Genomic DNA, 20,536 nt, shown 5'->3' on the forward strand with positions numbered 1-20,536 from the left:
TATTTATTTTCGTTTTTCCTGCAGTATATAAAAATTGGTGTATTTCAAAAATAAAACTATGAAGACACTCAAAATAAATTTCCTGTGGTGGGAAACTATTTTGTGCAACTTTTTTGTATTTACAGTTCTGAGGCATAAGCCTCTTAAATTTCTCTAGCTAGAAATATATGTTAAAAAAACAAAAACGATTGTCAGTTTTTTTTGTAGTTTATTGCACTTTTTTGCAATTTATGTAGTTACTATGCACTTAATGCATACATATTATTAAAATTTGGGCTATAATGGTTGTATTGATGTATAGCAACTTGAAATGCTCCCTAAAATGGCACTACAGCATGTAAAAATATAATATAAGCTCTGGCGGACTTGGTTCTATGGTAGGTCTTAAAGGGTTAACAAACAGTGATACTGGATTTCTTTTTTTCTTTTTTTACTACGTCTTCAAGTGAAACAGCTGCTGAGCCACAGAGACTTTTGCCTCGTCTTCAGAGAGGCTCACAGTCCCGAACCCTAACCCAGACCAAGGCCACTGACTACTTAGTAAGCACAGATCCAGGGATCAGAGCCGGAATCCGGCGCTTCAGACTGAACATCTGGTTCTTTCATTTTATTCAAACGCGTGCTCCACGTAAGCATCAGACCCTCCACCAGTCAGTCTTGGGTCATTAAATCTCAGGGTGGGTCAAAGGTCAAGTCTTGCCTCTGGTTGGAAGACATGTTGCTTTTCCAAACTTGGTGGGTGTGCAGATATTTGTAGGGCGCCATACAGAAACACTTACACCGAGATCCCACACAAAGAATTTAAATGAGCAGAGATCTTGAATTGAGGTGTCTCCGGTGTTGACGTGACTCTCGGCTTCCAGGAGGTCAGAGGTCACATTCTCACCTGCAGCATAATCAAGCCAAAGCGGTATAATAGAATCCGTGTAATTGCATGATAGCTGTGTGGAGCTGTTGTTTATTTGTGCAGGGTGGGAATGTGAGAGCTACCTGTCTGTTAGGGCGTGTTTAAGGCAAGGTTCGTGAGTTCACTCACATTACAATGTAAGGGTGGGGAGAGTGCAGAGAACTTTACCTTTCTTAAGACCTGCTGACGTTAGACACAGGTGAGGTACCTGTCTACATATGGGTTTGTTGCCAAGTCACAGTCACTGCTCATGGCAACCCACTTTGTGAGTCATCATAAGGAGACCAGACCAAACCAGTGTTTCAAGTCAAAATTTTATGATCTGTCGATGGCATATGTGCAATATTCCAGATCTACAGCCCAGTGAAGCCAGTGCATGTGATTCATCTGTGGTTATAGGTGATGTTGCTCCACAGACACTCTTAAAAAGGTCAACAGAGAGATGTGTAGGTGTGCGTACTGTGTAAGAGCTGTTGTTATGCATTGTTAAATATGACACAAAACACAAAAGCATAGATTATAATTATAGACTGTATATAAAAGATGGTGACTGCCTGTCAGAAGGACTGCATGAGGATCAGGTGCTGAACAACCAAAACTGGCACACATGTACACCCTCGCTTACTTAACTATATCAAGGGTCTTACCTGTTGGCATGTGGTTGCTAGGCAACACATGATGCTACCTAGCAACCACCTTCAACCGCCGTTTTAGTTTACTAACAGGTTAAATTAGGCCATCTACATCTTTGCACCTATAATACCTCAGTATCATAACCTCTCATTTATATCCACAAAGCTTGAATTGTGCAGGATATATTATGACACCATCATGTTCTCCAGGCAACAACAGACTAAACTCACAGAACAAATAATACTACAGCATAATAGCAAGTACTGCTAAATAAAACTGAAGCACTTTAACCCTGTATTCTTTCTAATGGTAAGTAGAGGGTGAAGTGTATGAGGAAACTGCCCTAATATTCACTTCATGTATAACCTGTTGGAGGTTCCATTTTTTAGGGCAGAAATACCGGGGTAACTCGCATATCTCACGGAGGAATAAACCATACACACGTTTTTTAGAGTTTTACATCAGAGGGACACACCTTCCTCTGCGCCACCATTTATTGCACACACACTTCCGTATTTATACCTTTCAGGTTAAGAGCACATACATATATGACAGGGCAACACCCCCACTTGCTCTTAACACTATACATTACACATTTACATGATATACATATTTACATGATATTCACATATCAACATTTTATGTTCCAACCAAAATATGCGTAAATTCATCTATTTTCACTTTACTTACAGCCTTAGTCATGATGTCTGCTACCATGTCTTCTGTTGCACAATATTTAACTTGTACTTCCTTCTCAGTTATAGCAGACCTAATAAAGTGATACTTGATATCGATGTGTTTACATCTTTGACGGTTTATAGGATTTTTGGACAATGCAATTGCACCTTGATTGTCTGCAAGAATGGTAACTGGTGAATATTGCCTTTTAATGTCCATGCCATTAAGTAGCTGTGAGAGCTATAAGCTTTCTTGTACTGTGGCGGCCATCGCCATGTACTCTGCCTCGCACGTTGACAAAGCTACTGTAGCTTGCTTCCTGGTTTTCCAGCAGATCACTGGCCCATTTTTGGATAGTACAAAACAATAACCCGTTGTACTTCTCCTGTCACTCAAGTCTGTGGCCCAATCTGCATCGCTGTATGCTATAAGATTTAGGTTTCCTTCTATCCTTTTATAGCACAGCTCTTTGTTTAGTGTCCCCTTAAGGTAACGTAATACATGTTTTGCTGCTGTCCAATGATGCTCTTTTGGCTCAGACAGGGATTGTGACAGTTTGCTCACTATCCAACTCAAATCTGGTCTTGTACATGTCATTAAGTAAATCAAACTGCCCACTAATTCTCTATATTTTCCTGAATCAACTGATTCACCATGTGCACCAAAATCATTTTTGAGTTCACAAGGAGTAGAACGTGGCTTACAGTCAGACATTTTGAACTTTTCCAGGATTTTTGTGATGTACCGTGTCTGATTTAGTCTTATCTCATGGTTCTCTTGTATACAGTCAATACCCAAGAAATGTTTGAGCTCACCAAGATCCTTCATTTTAAATTTCTTATCCAACATTTGTTTCACGTTTCTGATAGCGTCTTCACTGTTGGCAGCTATGATTACATCATCAACCCAGATGATAAGAATCACTGTCTCACTCGCTGTCTGTCTGGAATATACACAATGGTCTACAGGATTTTGTTTGTAACCTTTTTCACATAAATGGTCATGTAACATCTTATTCCAGTTCCTGCCAGATTGTTTCAAACCATATAGTGATTTGTTTAGTTTACAGACCAGTTTTTCACCTGTGACTGATTTTACTTCAAAACCTTCTGGTTGCTGCATATACACCTCACAATCAATTGGGGCATGCAAATAAGCAGTCTTCACGTCCATTTGATGGAGTTTAAAGTTGTGCTGTACTGCTAATTGCATCAGCGTACGCACTGACGTCATATCTGCAGTCGGCGAAAAGGTTTCTTTGTAATCAATGCCTTGGACTTGGCTATAGCCTTTAGCAACATATCTTGCTTTAAATGTTTTAGTCTGATTTGGGTTCTCTTTTATCACATACACCCATCTCCCCCCCACTGCATTTTTACCTTCTGGCAGCGTGGTTAAAGTAAACGTATTATTGTCTTTCAAGGATCTCATTTCATCTTCCATAGCATCTGACCAACACTTAGAGTTCGATGACTGCATAGCTTCTTCAAAAGTCTTTGGTATGTCATACATCACCCTGTAACAGTAATCTACAGTCAGTGATGTTTGGTCGTCATCTGCAGTTTGGACATAGTCTTTCAGGTAATCTGGCCTTCTCCTGTTTCGTTTGGGATATCGTTCAGACTCTGTTCTATCACTCTGTTTGTCTGAGTTTTGTGCATCATTTATGCCATTGTCCTGAATGTCACTTTCAGGTTCCAGGATCATACTTTCATCTGATCTCTGGTCATTCCCTGTTTTGTCCTTTCTAGCGGGGTACTTCAAGATGTCCCCTGCAGTCAAATCATCATCTCCATTGTCATCAACCTGAGTGGTCTGGGTTTGGTGCTCAACCACACTTTTAGTGAGGAACTTGACCAACCTATGTCTAAGAACTCGTCCTGTTTTAGGGTAGTAGATTAGATACGACGGACTGTTTTTATCGTAACCCACAAAAACTCCTTCGTCACATCTCGTGTCTAACTTTTTTTTGTTGTGCCCGTAACCGTAGCAAACTGATCCAAAAATCCCCATCCTCGACATGTCTGGCTTCTTTCCTGTCAGCATGTAATAAGGGGTTTGCTTTGTGCGTCTGTTGTAACACCTATTACGAATTACTGCGGCAGTCATAACAGCATAAGTCCATAATCTTTTTGGCAGGTTACTTTCGATCAACATACACCGTGCCATTTCAAAAAGTGTTCGCCATTGTCTCTCGGCAGTCCCATTCTGATGAGGTGAATACGGCGCTGATGTCTCATGCCTTATCGTGTTTTTATTTAACAATGTCTGAAACTCTTTAGATGTAAATTCAGTTCCATTGTCTGATCTGATTCTCTTTACTTGCCCATAGGGGGCGACGTCTGCCAAAAACTTTTCAGTTGCTTTTACGGTGTCACTTTTAGCCTTTAGAAAGTACACAAACATTGTGCCTGAGTAATCATCAGTAAATGCTAACGTGTACCTGAACCCGTCTTTAGCTTCTGGTTCTATCGGTCCAGCTAAGTCAGTGTGCACTAGCTCTAATGCTTCTTCTGCTCTTTCATCAGGCTCTCTATTCCTGGTTTGGATAAATTTGCCTTTTGTACACACTTCACAGTCTTGGTAATGTTTAGCTTTACCTTTTATTTTCATACCCTCGGTAATGTTCTCTAGTTTAACCAAGTCTTCATAGTTGCAATGGCCGAGGATTTTGTGCCAAGTTTCTACATCATGACAGCCATTGCATTCGTCGTTGTCAACATAATGATCAGATGTAACACTGTTCAAATAGTATAGGCGTTCATATTCACTTATCTTAAACCTTGTCCCGTTCTTATGGATAAGCTGGTTGCAGCCCTTCTTGAAGGTTACTGAGGCTCCTTTGGCCGTCGCCGCCTGAACCGAGAAGATATCTTGCGGGTAAGAGGGAATGTAAAGTGCTCCCTCCAGTGTCGCCTTCACCTTTCGTCCCTCGCTGTCTTGTAGATAGACCTCCACATCTCCCCTCTTCAGTGCGACCCCACTCGTCCTGGTCCCGTCAGCTAATTCCATGAAGTGTCTTCCAGGTGTGAATGTCTCATCAAAACTCTTAAATCTCTGAATGTCCGTAATAATGTGAGAAGTGGACCCTGTATCAACCATTAGGCCTCTCTGTTTCAGCCCTTGATTTCCACAGTCTTTAGCTTTGAACGCGAAACTATGATCTTCTGCATCGGTTACGTGTTTAGCAGTAATCTTCTTTCGTCGGCGACAGTCGCTGTCCTTATGCGTTGAGCTTTTACAGTAACCGCACCACTGCTTCACTTTTTTTTCTTTCCTTTCGGTCTTTGTGTAACACTCACGTGCTATATGACCCTCTTTTCCACAATTGTAACATATGATTTCTGCATTGTCTCTCTCTTTCTTCCAGTTATTTGCCTTCATCACATTGTCTTCAGAACATGTGGCCTTTTCGGTGCTCTCGTAGCTTCTTAATTTAGCTTTGAATTCACTAAATGTCATTGCTTTGTCACTGTGGGTTACATGTATGGCAAACGGCTTGAAAGATTCAGGCAACCCTTTTAGCACCATTGCAATAAGTAGTCCATCACTTAATGTCTCTTCTGCATTCCTCAGAGCTGTAATGGCAGTCTCAGCCCTTATCATATAGTCTGTGACGCTCTCACTGGGCGTTTTCTGTAGCGACGTTAGCGCCGTGTACAGGCTAATCACGCGTGGTGTCCCCTTACCGGCGTAGTGCTCTCTCAGAATTTCCAACGCTTTCCGTCCGTCATCCTTGGCATCTCTCATCACGAGTGAAAGACTTCTATCATCCAATACTTGGATTAGCTCTGCATAAGCTACTTCATTCTTTTCATCCAAGTCCTTGTCTTCTTCCTCCGACTCGCCGGGCTCGTTCAGAATGGCAGCCTTTAGCCCAAGTAGCCGCAGGTATCCCAGGAACTTTGTTTCCCACAATTCGTAGTTTCTCTCGTCTCCGTCGAAGCATAGACTGTTCCACCGGCTTCCCACATCCCTTCTGGGCCCATAACCTGTTGGAGGTTCCATTTTTTTAGGGCAGAAATACCGTGGTAACTTGCATATCTCACGGAGGAATAAACCATACACACGTTGTTTAGAGTTTTACATCAGAGGGACACACCTTCCTCTGCGCCACCATTTATTACACACACACTTCCGTATTTATACCTTTCAGGTTAAGAGCACATACATATATGACAGGGCAACATAACCTCAGTGCGTTCTTATTGGATTTGTGGTTTGTTAGTTTCATGTCCAAGAGCAACATAGATGATAAATAACTGTATTCTTTTGGGTGTGGCTTCCTACCAATTAATAAGTCAGTACCATATAAACATGCAGTGTTCCTCAGTTTCTCAGTTTGAGCTGCTCTTCACTCATCATGTCTTGTTTTAAACATCTGTATGGCAACAGCCAAACGCTCCACATGAAGCTTCTCAAGAGGCCTTAAAAACCAGTGGGTAATGTCATGGTGACTAGCATCTTTTATATATGGTTCATGGTTGTAATTGATCAGACTGAGCTGACTGTGACAGGAAGATGGCGCCTTTGCTCGGCTTGACGTCTACCTGCCTACGCTGTATTGTATTTTATGCTTTTATATCAGCCCTGACGTTTAATATATGGCGCTATGCTGCTGTGATTTACGACCGTTCTTCCTTGCTCCACATCAAAGAGTCTATGGAATGTCTTTATGATGACTGGGACAGTTATAGAAAAACTTTCCCCCCACCATTTGTGCACTCTTCCACCTCACCGGATTACTTCTTGCTACCGGCGAAACATGCCATAAGCAATTCCAAGAAGAAATCGAGGAGAAGAGGCTGTAGGGCCGGCATTCAGGTACACATCAGACGAGCCTACAGATCGGAGATCTCCCGACTCGTCTGGAGGCGTCCACGGTTTCTGCTGCCAGTTACCCTTCCGGATTTGATTGGAAACACGTACTTGCAGCCACTACAGCGTGGATCCTGCCAATCTGATGCTCTGGATTTTGCCGATTATCCCCCCACCACTGTGGCCTCACAGCCCGCATCGCACAACCGGTGGTTGGCCCCGCCGGTTCCGTGGCGCTGCTGGAGACCTCGCGCGCGGACACGGTGTTTGCTGTCAATTCCACTCCGACAAGCTGATGGGAAACCTGCACTGCCAGCTTTTAATCGGATCGCGCTCTTGAACGCCCGCTCCATCGCAAACAAATACCATGGCCTCTCTGTGTGAGGATCTAAACGTATTCTACGCTAGATTCGACACAGCGAACACCATGAGACCGGACAGTGTGCGCACCGCGGATGACGTCAGTGCGCACACTGTGTCTGAGGAGGATGTGCGGAGGTGCTTCAGGAAGGTGAACGCACGCAAAGCTACTGGTCCGGACGGGATTCCCGGCCGCGTCCTCAAGTCATGCGCGGCTCAGCTGGCTGGAGTGTTCACGCACATCTTCAACCTTTCCCTCTCTCTGTCTGTAGTCCCAGCCTGCTTCAAAATGGCCACCATCGTCCCTGAACCCAAATCCTCCACCATCTCCTCATTGAACGACTGGCGACCTGTAGCCCTGACCCCCATCGTAAGCAAATGCTTCGAGAAGCTGGTCAGGGACTTCATCTGCTCTGCACTACCCGACTCACTGGACCCTCTACAGTTTGCATACCGCCACAACAGGTCCACTGATGATGCCATAGCCCTGACACTACATACTGCCCTGTCACACCTGGAGAAGAGAGACACGTATGTGAGAATGCTGTTTGTAGATTACAGCTCAGCATTCAATACCATCGTTCCCTCGAAGCTGGACAGGAAACTGCAGGATCTAGGACTGAGCAGCTCCCTCTGCAGCTGGATCCTTAGCTTCCTGTGTGACAGACGCCAAGTGGTCAGACTGGGCAGCATCACCTCATCCCCCATCACACTGAACACTGGTGCTCCACAGGGGTGTGTACTGAGCCCTCTCCTGTACTCACTCTACACCAGGGGTGCCCAATCCCGGTCCTCGAGAGCTACCGTCCTGCAGCTTTTAGATGCATCCCTACTCCAACACAGCTGAATCAAATGGTTTGATTACCTCTTCAGCATGCCATCGTGTTTGGCAAAGGCCTGATAACAAGCCATTCATTTGATTCAGCTGTGTTGGAGTAGGGATGCATCTAAAAGCTGCAAGATAGTAGCTCTCGAGGACTGGGATTGGGCAGCCCTGCTCTACACCTACGACTGCACGGCCACTAACAACTCCAACATCATTGTGAAGTTTGCGGACGACACTACAGTGGTGGGTCTTATCACCAACAGTGATGAGACAGCTTACAGGGAGGAGGTCAGCGCCCTGACCCACTGGTGTCAAGACAACCATCTCACCCTCAACGTCGCAAAGACAAAGGAGTTGATAGTGGACTTCCGGAGGTGCAGAGAAGTACACACCCCCATCACCATCAACGGCGCTGCTGTGGAGAGAGTGAGCAGCTTCCGGTTCCTTGGTGTACATCTGGCTGAGGATCTTACGTGGTCAGTACACACAAACAAAACAGTGAAGAAGGCGCAGCAGCGCCTCTTCTTTCTCAGGAGACTGAAAAGATTCGGCATGAGCCCCCGCATCCTCAGGACCTTCTATCACTGTGCCATTGAGAGCATCTTCACTGGATGCATCACCACCTGGTATGGCAACAGCACCGCCTACAACTGCAAAGCTCTCCAGCGAGTAGTGCGGTGCTCTGAACGGATAATTGGAGGTGAGCTTCCCTCCCTCCAAGACATCTACAGGAAGCGGTGCCTGAGGAAAGCGGGGAGGATCATCAAGGACTCCAGTCACCCCAGCCATAAACTGTTCAGACTACTTCCATCAGGAAGGAGGTTCTGCAGCATCCGGTCCCGTACCAGCAGACTGAGAGACAGCTTCTTCCATCAGGCCATCAGACTGCTGAACACGTCATAGACACCTCAGCTTCACTACTGGAACTTTAACATTATGCACTCCATACTGTACAATAACGCCACTGTTTTGCACATGTCTCACTCTGTATATTTTATTTTATATATTTTATTTATTGTTTACTCTATTTAATTTGTAAAATATGTGTACACACACACACACACACACACACACACACACACACACACACACACACACACACACACACACACACACACACACACACACACACACACGTAGAAAAATATTTAGTATACACATCCAGAAATGCATATACTATTATATATTGTACATATATTTATTAGTTTCAGATGTAGCCATTCTTGTATTTTGCTTGTTTACATTATTGTATTTTGCACAACTCTGTTGCTTGTGAAGCTCGCACACAAGAATTTCACTCAAATGTGCTGTACCAATGTACCTGCACATGTGATGTGACAATAAAAGTGATTTGATTTGATTTGATTTGAAACAAATCCTTCTCTCTGAATGAGCTCTTCACAAGGAAAAGCCTGGACTTTCTGTTTCTCACCGAAACATGGCAGAGGGATGGCGAATTTATTCACCTAAACGAACTGCGTCCTGAGGACTGCTCTTACTTGGGCGCCCCCCGTTTAGGTCGCCGTGGTGGAGGTCTTGCTGTTGTCTTTAAGGACAGTTTCACCTGCAGAGGTATGCAAACTGAAAACTATTCTTTCTTTGAGTCGCAAACAATTAAGGTGGGCTCTACGAACATCTTTCATTGTGTTTTAGTCTATCGCCCTCCTGGCCCTGCTACTGAGTTCTTAAAGGATTTTATGGACTTCTTATCTTCTATTATCAAGCTGGAGAAAGTTTTAATTCTTGGGGATTTTAACATTCATATTGATGATGCCTCATCTAACTCTGCAGCTGAACTTCTATCTATATCTGAGTCTTTTAATTTTGTCCAACATGTCTCCGGTCCAACCCATTTAAAAGGCCATATCTTGGACCTTGTTTTTTCCTTGGGCCTCAACATTGGCAATGTGTTTGCTGAGGATGTACATTTGAGTGATCATAACTGTATCTTTGTTGAACTTAATTTTAGCTCTAAACAGACGCCTGTGAAGTTAAAAACTCATAGACGCATAATAACTGAGACTACTGCTGAGAGGTTCTCCATTATGTTTGACAGGTCTCCACTTTTTACCGGAAACGATGTAAATGTTCTTATTCAGTCTTTTAATAGGGAATGCACATCCATTTTGGATCAAGTGGCACCTATTAAAACAAGCTCGGCTTTACAAAAGAAGACATGCCCTTGGATAAATGAGTCTATCTTAAACTTAAGGAGAATATGCCGCAAAATAGAACGACTATGGAAGAAAACCAAACTTGACGTACACAGGCTCCATCTTCGAGATCTCATGCTCTCCTTAAATGACACAGTGAGAACTGTTAGATCTGAATATTTTTCTAGACTCATAAGAAAAAACAAGAGAAATCCCAAGTTTCTTTTTGACAAAGTTAGTGCTATTGTCTCCCCAGATGTGGTACCTTTAGATGTACACTCTAAAGTAGATAGTAATAAACTCCTCCGATTTTTTGTTGATAAGATTAACGACAACAATGCTAAAATCTCCCCAAAGCTTTCTTGTTCTCTGAGTCAGGCACTCCCTTTGTACTCCTGGTCAACTTTTACAACTGTAACATATGATGAAATAGCAGCCCTGGTTGACAAAATGAAGCCATCCGAGAGCCCCTCAGACATTATCCCCACTAAGCTTTTTATTAATGCCTTTGACACCATTGGTCCTTGGGTTGTGAACCTTTTTAATGTTTCTCTTCAGACTGGGGTGTTCCCCAGTTTTTTTAAACATGCCATTGTGGAACCAAGGCTCAAAAAACCCAACCTGGACCCAACACTACTTCAAAATTTAAGACCTATCTCCAAACTCCCATTTATGTCAAAACTCCTTGAGAAGGCAGTAGCTGTCCACCTTACGGCATACTTGGAGAAATATAACATCCATGACCGTTTTCAATCTGGGTTCCGTAAATTGCATTCCACTGAGACAGCACTACTGAAAGTTACTGATGATATTATGATGTCAGCAGACTCCGGAGAATACACAGTCCTAGTCTTGTTAGACCTCACCTCAGCCTTTGATACAGTCAACCATACCATAAATGGTAAATGGCCTGCATTTGTATAGCGCTTTATTCAGTCCCTAAGGACCCCAAAGCGCTTCACACTACATTCAGTCATTCACCCATTCACACACTGGTGATGGCAAGCTACATTGTAGCCACAGCTGCCCTGGGGCGCACTGACAGAGCCGAGGCTGCCGGACACTGGCACCACCGGGCCCTCTGACCACCACCAGTAGGCAAACATGGGGTTAGTATCTTGCCCAAGGATATTTGGCATGCAGCCAGGACGCAGCCTGGGATCAAACCACCGACCTTCTGATTAGTGGCTGACCTGCTCTGCCACCTGAGCTACAGCCACCCATCCTGATAAACAGACTGAGAGACCTGGTTGGGATGTCTGGCTCTGTTCTAGACTGGTTTTCATCTTATATATCTGAAAGGAGTTTTAGTGTGTCTGCAGACCAGATCATGTCGGAATCTACAGAGTTGTTGTGTGGAGTTCCTCAGGGCTCTGTGCTGGGACCTATTCTGTTTTTAATATACATTCTTCCTTTAAGTCAGATAATACAGCAGTTTCCTGAAGTATTTTATCATCTTTTTGCTGACGATATTCAGCTACATTATTCGTTTAAGCCTGCTGAAGCTCATAAGCTCTCCAATCTGATTGACTGTTTAACCAACATTAAACAATGGTTGAACAATAACTGCTTACAGCTAAACCCGGCCAAAACAGAAACTCTGATTATTGCACCAGGCAGTGCAATACCTGATATTAAACGGCGACTGGGTGACTTAGGTTCCTCACAGAAACATAACCTTAGAAACTTGGGTGTCATTTTTGATGAAGCTTTTTCTTTGGAGGGGCATTTAAATCAGACAGTAAGAACCTGCTTTTTTCACCTGAGGAACATTTCTAAACTTAGATCCATCGTGTCAACAAGTGAACTCGAGATGATAATACATGCTTTTATCTCTACAAGACTTGACTACTGTAACAGCCTGTTTACTTGTCTAAACATGAAAGGGCTAGCCCGCCTACAGGTTGTTCAAAACTCTGCAGCGAGGCTACTGACCCGCTCGAACAAGGGTGCTCATATGACCCCTGTTTTAATGTCGCTGCACTGGCTACCAATCAGATTCAGGTTCCATTTTAAAATTCTAGTTTTAACTTTTAGAGCATTACAGAGACAGGCACCCCCCCTACATTGCTGATCTGATTCATACACATACCTCCACTCGTAACCTGAGATAAGCAAACCAAAACCTTTTAGTGGTTCCCCACACTCGTTTTAAAACCCGAGGGGACCGATCTTTCCAAGCTGTTGCACCCAGATTGTGGAATGCACTTCCCCTACTTCTACGGGGTTTGGACTCGGTGGAGACCTTCAAAAAGCAGCTAAAGACATTTTTATTTCAAAAAGCTTTTAATTAGACCAGGGTTTTCATGGTGTATTTTATGACTGTATTATGTTTTTACCTTGTAAAGCACTTTGTGACATATGTCTGTGAAAGGTGCTATATAAATAAACTTTACTTACTTACTTACTACTTACTGTACCAACTGTAGCAAATGTTCACATTTGAAATGGTCAATAAATGGTCGGACATTTAATTGATTGTTGAAATGTTTTTCTTTTTAGTTAATAGTGAAAGTTGGGTTCAATTTCACCAAAACATAGATAGTAATCTGACAAGTAAACTAGTTATAAAGTAAATTACACCATGTGTTATATTGTTGTAATGTTGGAAAATATGATGCTTAAATATATTCAAGCAGCAGCTGATCTAATTTACCCACCGTTTTTAGATTAAATGAGTCGTAACTTCTAATGTAAAGTTCAACGTAATAAATGATATACCGTGTTTATCTCTAGCCTGGTTTATTAGCTTTACTCTTTTTGAATAAAAGCACAGCTGCTTGATGATTTTAGCCATATCCTGTTCGTCATTTGTTTAAAAATTCTTTGTGCTTTTTGGTCTTTTTCTAAAGTCATGAGCTCCACTAATGTCAGTCCAAATAAAAAACTAGTCTCACGTTGATTAGAGCCATTGCCCTCCCCCTGCCCTGCAGCTATTCGCTAATGTGCTGCTATAGTCTTAATGAGAGCAGGAGGAGGCGGGCTGACTCCTGCTCACCTCTGTGCAGGCCCCTGCAGTGAGGGGGCCAACCAGTCAGTCGCTGCTGCTGATCTTTTCATGTTCAACAACAGCAGCCAAAGATCAAGTGAAACTTGAGAAATGACTCAGTTTTGTGGGTTCCTTCATCGATCTACATTCACATAATGTTGTTTTTGTGAAACCATGCTCATTCATAAATGAGTAAGTGTTGCTTATCTCTGGAAAACTGATGATTCTTTTTAATGAACATAATAAAAAAGCAGTTCTCTTAACAAATATTGTCACTGAGAAAATGTGTTTATTATTGTAAATTGGCTGTAAGTGTGAATGGGTGTGTCTGTGTGTCAGCCTTCTGATAACGGGCAGCATATTCAGCATATATACTTTGCCTCTCACCCTTGACAGCTGGGAGAAGCTTCAGCCTCCTTGTGAGCCTGGATTTGAAAGGCAGTGAAGAAAGGGGAGGGTTGGATCACAACAAACCATTTAGCAAACAACATTCTGTTTTCTTTCTTGCATGTATATTATACTTCATTCCCCAACAAATGGTTTGCATATAGTGCATGATATGAAGGATTACATTTTTATTCTCTTTTTGTTGTGCAATCCCTCATTTCTCATGCAGCTCCATTCAAACTGGAACTAACTGAGTTAAAAAGAAGAAGATTAATGCAAGCTCAAAGTGGATTACATGTCTAAAACAAGCCTGCTAATTGATTTATTATAGGAAAAACACACCCATAAAAACATCTGTCCCACCCAGGACACAGCACAGAACTGCAGCACAGGCCTGTTTGTTTTCACTCTCAAATACTCAAAGATATGGGAATGAATTACAAACACGTTTTGGGCTCTCGTGATCCTTGTACAGAGATTCAAATCTTAAAAACAGTGCAGTCGCATTTAGAGCTCCACTTTGATGATGATTACATGTATCTGGTGGAGAATCTGTCCTGTTCTACCAGAATAAAACCTACAGTGCAAAGACATGTACGCATTTTCATGGATGACTGCCATTTTGGAAAGAAATCAATTATATATGCTGTGCGAAATTCTTGAGCCAACCATCCATCTTCTTCCGCTTAGCTGGGATCAGGTCGCAGGGACAGCAGCTGAGGCAGGGTGGAGGGAGACCTCCCTCTCCCCTGCCACCTCCTCCAGCTTGTCCGGGGAAACACCAAGGCGTTCCCAGGCCAGCCGAGAGAGATAATCTCTCCAGCGTGTCCTGGCTCTTCCCCGAAGCCTCCTCCCAGTGGGACATGCCCGGAACACCTCACCCAGGAGGCATCCTTGTCCGATGCCCGAACCACCTCAACTGGCTCCATTCGATGTGGAGGAACAACAGCTCTACTCTGAGCCCCTCCCGATGGCTGAACTTCTCACCCCATCTCTAAGGGAGAGGCCAGCAACCATTCCGCTAATTTCCTTTGGCTAATTTCTGCCGCTTTTATTCGCGATCTCGTTCTTTCTGTCACTACCCACAGCTCGTGACCATAGGTGAGGGTAGGGGCGTAGGTTAACTGGTACTTTCACCCTCAGCTCTCTCTTCACCACGACAGTACAGCGTCCACATCACTGCACATCTCTGTCAATCTTCTGCTCCCCTCAGTTGTGAACAAGACCCCGAGATGCTTAAACTCCTCACTTGTCCCTGACCCAGAGTGGGCACTCCACCCTTTTCCGGCTGAGGACCATAGCCTCAGACTGGGAGGTGCTGATTCTCATTCCCGCCACTTCCCACTCGGCTGTGAACCGCTCCATTGTGACCTGGAGCCCACCACCTGATAAAGCCAACAGAACCACATCACCTACGAAAAGCAGAAACGAGATTATGACACCACCCAAGTTGTTACGCCTAGAAATTCAGACCATAAAACTTATGAGTCCAGCGCTTGTTGAGACCAAGCTCTTCCAGCGGGTGTATAAGGATCAAATGGCCCGTAGTAACCTGCCAACCCTCATTATTTTATACTTAGCTAGGAAAAAGAGAAATATTTACATAATACAAAATTAGGCAAAAACAGAGTTTATACAATTATAACAAGCCTGAAAGTCAATATTTGGTATGACCATCTTTATTCAACACAGCTTGAACTCTTGTAGGCAAATCTACTTGTAATTTCTTTAAAAGTGGTCTTTAGGAATAGTTCTCCAAGCCACCCGAAGAACACCCAAAATGTATCTTTGGATGTTGGCTGCATTTTTTTGTTTTGCTTTTTTTTGTTGTTGTTCTTTGTCAAGGTGATCCCACTTTACAATAAAGTTGAGTTCCAGGCTCTGGGGAGGCCAATCCATGATTGATATTGTTTACTGGCACATCTTCTTTTGTCCCTGAAAGACACACTCACACCATGTTGAGACACGCCAAGTTTCTGGCTAATAGCTCTTTGGGGCTTATCGTGCTGGTGCAAAAGTACTAACTAAAGTACTAAGCATTGAAAAGAGCTTATCAGTTAATGTTAGATAGCTACCTAAAATCAATACATGCTCATTACATGTCACTGGCATAAGCATGCAGGGGTAGTAGTGACAAAACGAATCAAAATTTATTTCCAGTGTCCTCACTGACCACACAGGTTGTTGTGGTAAAGAAGTATTGGTGACTGTGCTTTATTGGCACGGTTAGAGGAAGTGTGTTTCCATGCAGTATCTGGTCTTTAAATCTAAAATCATTAGCCGTTTCCAGGTCCAAACTTTCAGGTCAGGGACAAATGTAAATCATGGCAGGATGCTGTAAACGGACCAAACTTCAGTCAGGAGAACAACTGAGATAATCCATCCACAATTTGGCTTAACAGAGCAGTTAAAAAACAAACAAAAGAAAGCCTTGTTTTGCTTTCCATGTGGATGTTTCTGTGTGATGTGGCGTGTCACATACAAACAATGACTAATATGGATTTAATATTGTTCAGTACCAGTGTACAAGGCAGCACGGTGGCACGGTGGTTAGCACTGTTGCCGCACAGCAAGAAGGTCCTGAGTTCAATTCCACCATCAGGCCAGGGTCTTTCTGTGTGGAGTTTGCATGTTCTCCCCGTGTTTGCGTGGGTTCTCTCCGGGTACTCCGGCTTCCTCCCACCGTCCAAAGACATGCAGCTTGTGGGGATAGGTTAATTGGATAATCCAAATTGCCACTAGGTGTGAATGTGCGAGTGAGTGTGAATGGTTGTCTGTCCTTGTGTGTTGGCCCTGCGACAGACTGGCGACCTGTCCAGGGTGTACCCTGCCTCTCGCCCTATGACAGCTGGGATAGGCTCCAGCGCCCCCCGCGACCCTGAAAAGGATAAGCGGAAGCGAATAGATGGACGAATGGATAGTACAAGTGTATGATTTGATGTTAAAAACACCAAACTTGCAAATCTAGTGGCTCTTAAGCTGTGCACACAGTGGAAATGTATATAAAATTGTGACGGCCTCTTCCTTTAATTGTGATTAATGTTCTCCTCTTTCGGTCACTGCGACCTTCTCTTTTCCTCTGATAAGAATTCTCCCATGTAAGGCCAGGACAGCAGCCGAGTCTCCGAAGGGAAGGGCTGCCCAGCCAAGTGTGAGGGAGATGTAGCGAGATGTGTATCGTTTAATTGGACAGGGCAACCTACTGACCTGGGACTGAGCCAACAGCCAACTCCAAAAGCTTTAGAGCAGCTCAGTGTTTATGATCAGGGGAGAGAGCTAGATGAGCTGAAATGTGGGGGGAGAGGGCACAAGTAAAGAAATGGAGGATATTGAGTTGCCCTTCACAAATGAAATCTGTCTGGCATTTTTATTTTGTCGACTTGTCTTAATGAAAATAAAAATGTTCCATCACAAAACACTCAAAAGTATGACACACTGTGACTGTCTACAAAGCAGCGCAAGGAAGCAATCAAAGAGCTTTTCCCAGAATCACTGAGACTTCTCAGAAGAAAGCAGTCATCCTTTGGTGAATCAGAGGATGGATGTGTCATTGTTGAGTTTAACCTGGAGGTAAGGAAAGAGATGAGGCAGAAAACACAGTCACCGTGAAGCTCAACAGAGACTTTATCTGGTAGAATCTCACCGCCTCACAGTGGTGTTACTGCAGTTACCTAGAATTGCTTTTGAATTAAAAATATATTCATTTATTCAGTGGTTAAACCTGTCATTTTCAGATTTGTAAGGTCAGCGTCATTTACTAAATGTAAGTCTGATCAAGCTTTGCACATCTGGTCACTACATTTCACATCTGTGGGTTGTTCATTACAAAATCATTCAGAAGATTAAAATAATCTCTAGTGGAAATCCTGGGTTCAAATATTACATTTCACGTTAATATTACATTACAATTTAGAAACAATCTGAAATAAATTCCAATTTACTTATTTTCACCCTAAAAGGATGTCACTGTTGCTCTTGTTTATGTCGAATTAAGTTCAAGATGTAATTCTTAGAAGTCCTAAAAGTGCTTAAAGTGGATGAAGACAGGCTGGGGGATATGGTTGAATAATCCAGAAAAGTACATAAGTCGACTTTGAGTCAGTACAGTTTTGTCAAACAGTGTACCTTCATGCTTGAGCAGGTTGCTGTACTGACGACTGAGTCAGACAAAGTCAGACAGTGTGAGATAAAAGGGTTTAAAAAACAAAATGTTTGTATCTGTGCCAAATAAAATGATCAAAGACTGCAAAAAAAGAAACTACAAAAAACAAGCATCAATGTCAGTTCTGTCACCATCTTTGTCTGAATTCTAACTTGGTCAGCTCCAATTCTTGAATTACGACTTGCCACCTTCAGAAAGACTTGATCTATTCAAGCAAACAGGTCATCTGAACATATTTAGTTCAGCCTTATTGGTACCTGATATATTCAAGAAATCCATCATCAACAAAATTATCTGTTAAGGCTAAAATTGAATGTACAGTGAGTTGATGCCAGCAGAGAAAAGAAAAGGTTTCATGTGGATTATTTGATGCTAAAGGTCAGCAGCTGAGTGGGAGGTAAGGCGAGGGGAGTGGTGGGACAGCAAGGCGGGCAGTCACCACCTCTCAGAATCTGTGGGAGTTAATATGATACTGTGGGGGTGAGTTGGGGGAGTAGGGTGGGGGGAACGAATGATACTTACTGAATCGGGGGACATTCCTGACCTTGGCTGCTGCCCTCAGGGGTTCAGGGTAGTATCATAGCTGGACTGGCCATCGGGCATACCGGGCATTTGCCCGGTGGGCCGCTGGCGATTTTTTGTTTTTATGGGCCGATCGATTTTTTTTTTTTTTTTGGAAGGGTATAAATAATGAAAGGTGTTGGATTGGCCAGTTGGTCATGATCGACTCTGGGCTGGACCAATTACAGCCGAGGAGGTCGGATGCACCCTCCCCCTTGTTTAGCAATCTTATAGACGAACTAAAGAAAATGGAGAACAAAAAAAGGAAAGAAGGTGCAGAAAAAAATTAGGGCCAAAAAGAAACGAGCCCTTCAGGCAGACGCTGCCAAATGTGTAAAAATAACTGAATTGTTTGGCGGTAGCTATGGCATAGCTTCCACAGATTTAGCAACATCAGCAAGTGGTGGAGGCCAGCAGGTGGATAAGGGAAAGGGGAGGCAAGAGGAGGAGAGACCCGAGGCGGCCGCCGGTCATAGTGGCAGAGGAACTGAACTTCAGGCAAGAAGTTATGACCTGCTGTCTGTGTCAGATATAAACCAAGTTTAGTTGTAGTTTGTTTTCGTTGTGCTGACTTTTTTACAGGCGCTTAGAATAACTGGTACTGCGTACTAGCTAGCATGATGGAGTTTATATACTGCTGGGCGGGTGCTATGAAGTTACTGATAGTAAATTTTATTTTATGCTTCAGGTTAGTTTCTCAAACTCCTCAAAATCTTAACAAATTGTGCCAATCCTTACATGTTGCACCAGGCTGATTTATCATCTAAAGTGGAGAAGTCTGTGACAGAGGAGACAGAAGAGCAGCAGAGAGAGATGGAGAGATGACTTCATGTCATCCATGAGGGATGCATTTGACATATGTTTCACATATTATAGCCCAACAAGTTACTCATAGCAATTTAAATACCAGCAATCAGTTTTTGGCAGACAATCACTTTTTGGCACAACACCGGCTATTGCAGTTAATAATACAACAGCGTCTTGCCATTTTTTGTGTTTCTTTTTATCGCTGTGTAACTGAGCTCAATTGAAAGCCTGCATGCGCTAGTACCTCTTGCCACAAGTTCCCAGAATCCTTTGCGGTTTTACCCCTGAATGACGTCACATTTTTGGTGGGCCGGTCTCTAGTCAAAATGCCCGGGCCGATTTTTTGTCCCAGTCCAGCCCTGGGTAGTATGGCAGCTTATTTGTGTATATTATCACTGACCTAAAGACCTCGTCTGTTTGAAGTGTCAGCAGTGCCTTTTCTTCCTCTATCCTCTTTTGTCTTCTCTGTCTCCTGCTCAAACATGTTTGCAACAACATGTACATCTTTACTTCTGCAGCTCTTCATTCATGTGTATCTGATGTGTGAAACAGCAAAGGGCGACGTCACCAAGCGACTGACGGGGTTTGTTTCTCTCTTTGTCTCTAGGAAGCTGACTCTTTGCCAGGCCCTGACCTTTGTCCTGCTGCTGGTCCTTCCCGTGTCCCTGTCCTCCCCGCAGAGTGTAAGCCCAACCCACCCACATCAGCACAAGCTCGTCAGCCAAGGCTCCTTTTTAAATGACGTGACTCTGTGGAAGCTTCCTAAGCTGTACTGAGTTGTCATGAGTTTGGTTCTTAAGCTTAACCAAACTGAGGCTGGGATTAACCATCGTTTTCATTTTCATACTTTTATGATGTAGTGGCAAACAGCAGATACACTGAAACATTAGCTTTTCAGTCAAATCATCAGTCTTAAGGGCAGAGGCGGAGGCAGACATTTGATACACCTGGGGCTTAGCCCTAAAGGGTAGTATGCATGTGGGATTGGGGGGGGGATTAATAGGCTCTGTTTTGAGTTTTGTTCAAAAGAAAGAATGACTTCATATAAGAAAAAATATATATATTTCACATATGCAGGACACCTTAAACTATTTTTATAATTAAGCAGCGAGGCAGAACAAAGTCGGGGCTGTATCAAGACACACAGACTAAACCCAAATTCAACCAGACCCAGAACTGATCCGGAATTAAAACAGGACTACAACAGTTCAAAATCAGGAGTACTTAGGACTTAACCAAAACAGAATCGTAATCA

General features: G+C 43.3%; 1 protein-coding gene across 2 annotated transcripts in view; it reads left to right on the top strand.

Annotated features, from left to right (window-relative positions):
* Positions 1-20,536, top strand: part of adamtsl5 (ADAMTS like 5) — a 64,837-nt gene that overhangs the window by 7,662 nt on the left and 36,639 nt on the right. For both annotated transcript variants that reach the window (XM_026149923.1, XM_026149984.1), the window contains one exon: positions 19,889-19,964. In XM_026149923.1, the coding sequence (XP_026005708.1) occupies positions 19,889-19,964 (76 nt within the window). The remainder of the gene's footprint in view (positions 1-19,888; positions 19,965-20,536) is intronic.

This window comes from Astatotilapia calliptera, chromosome 1 (assembly GCF_900246225.1).
Source record: "Astatotilapia calliptera chromosome 1, fAstCal1.2, whole genome shotgun sequence".
In the NCBI taxonomy this organism is placed as follows: Eukaryota; Metazoa; Chordata; class Actinopteri; order Cichliformes; family Cichlidae; genus Astatotilapia; species Astatotilapia calliptera.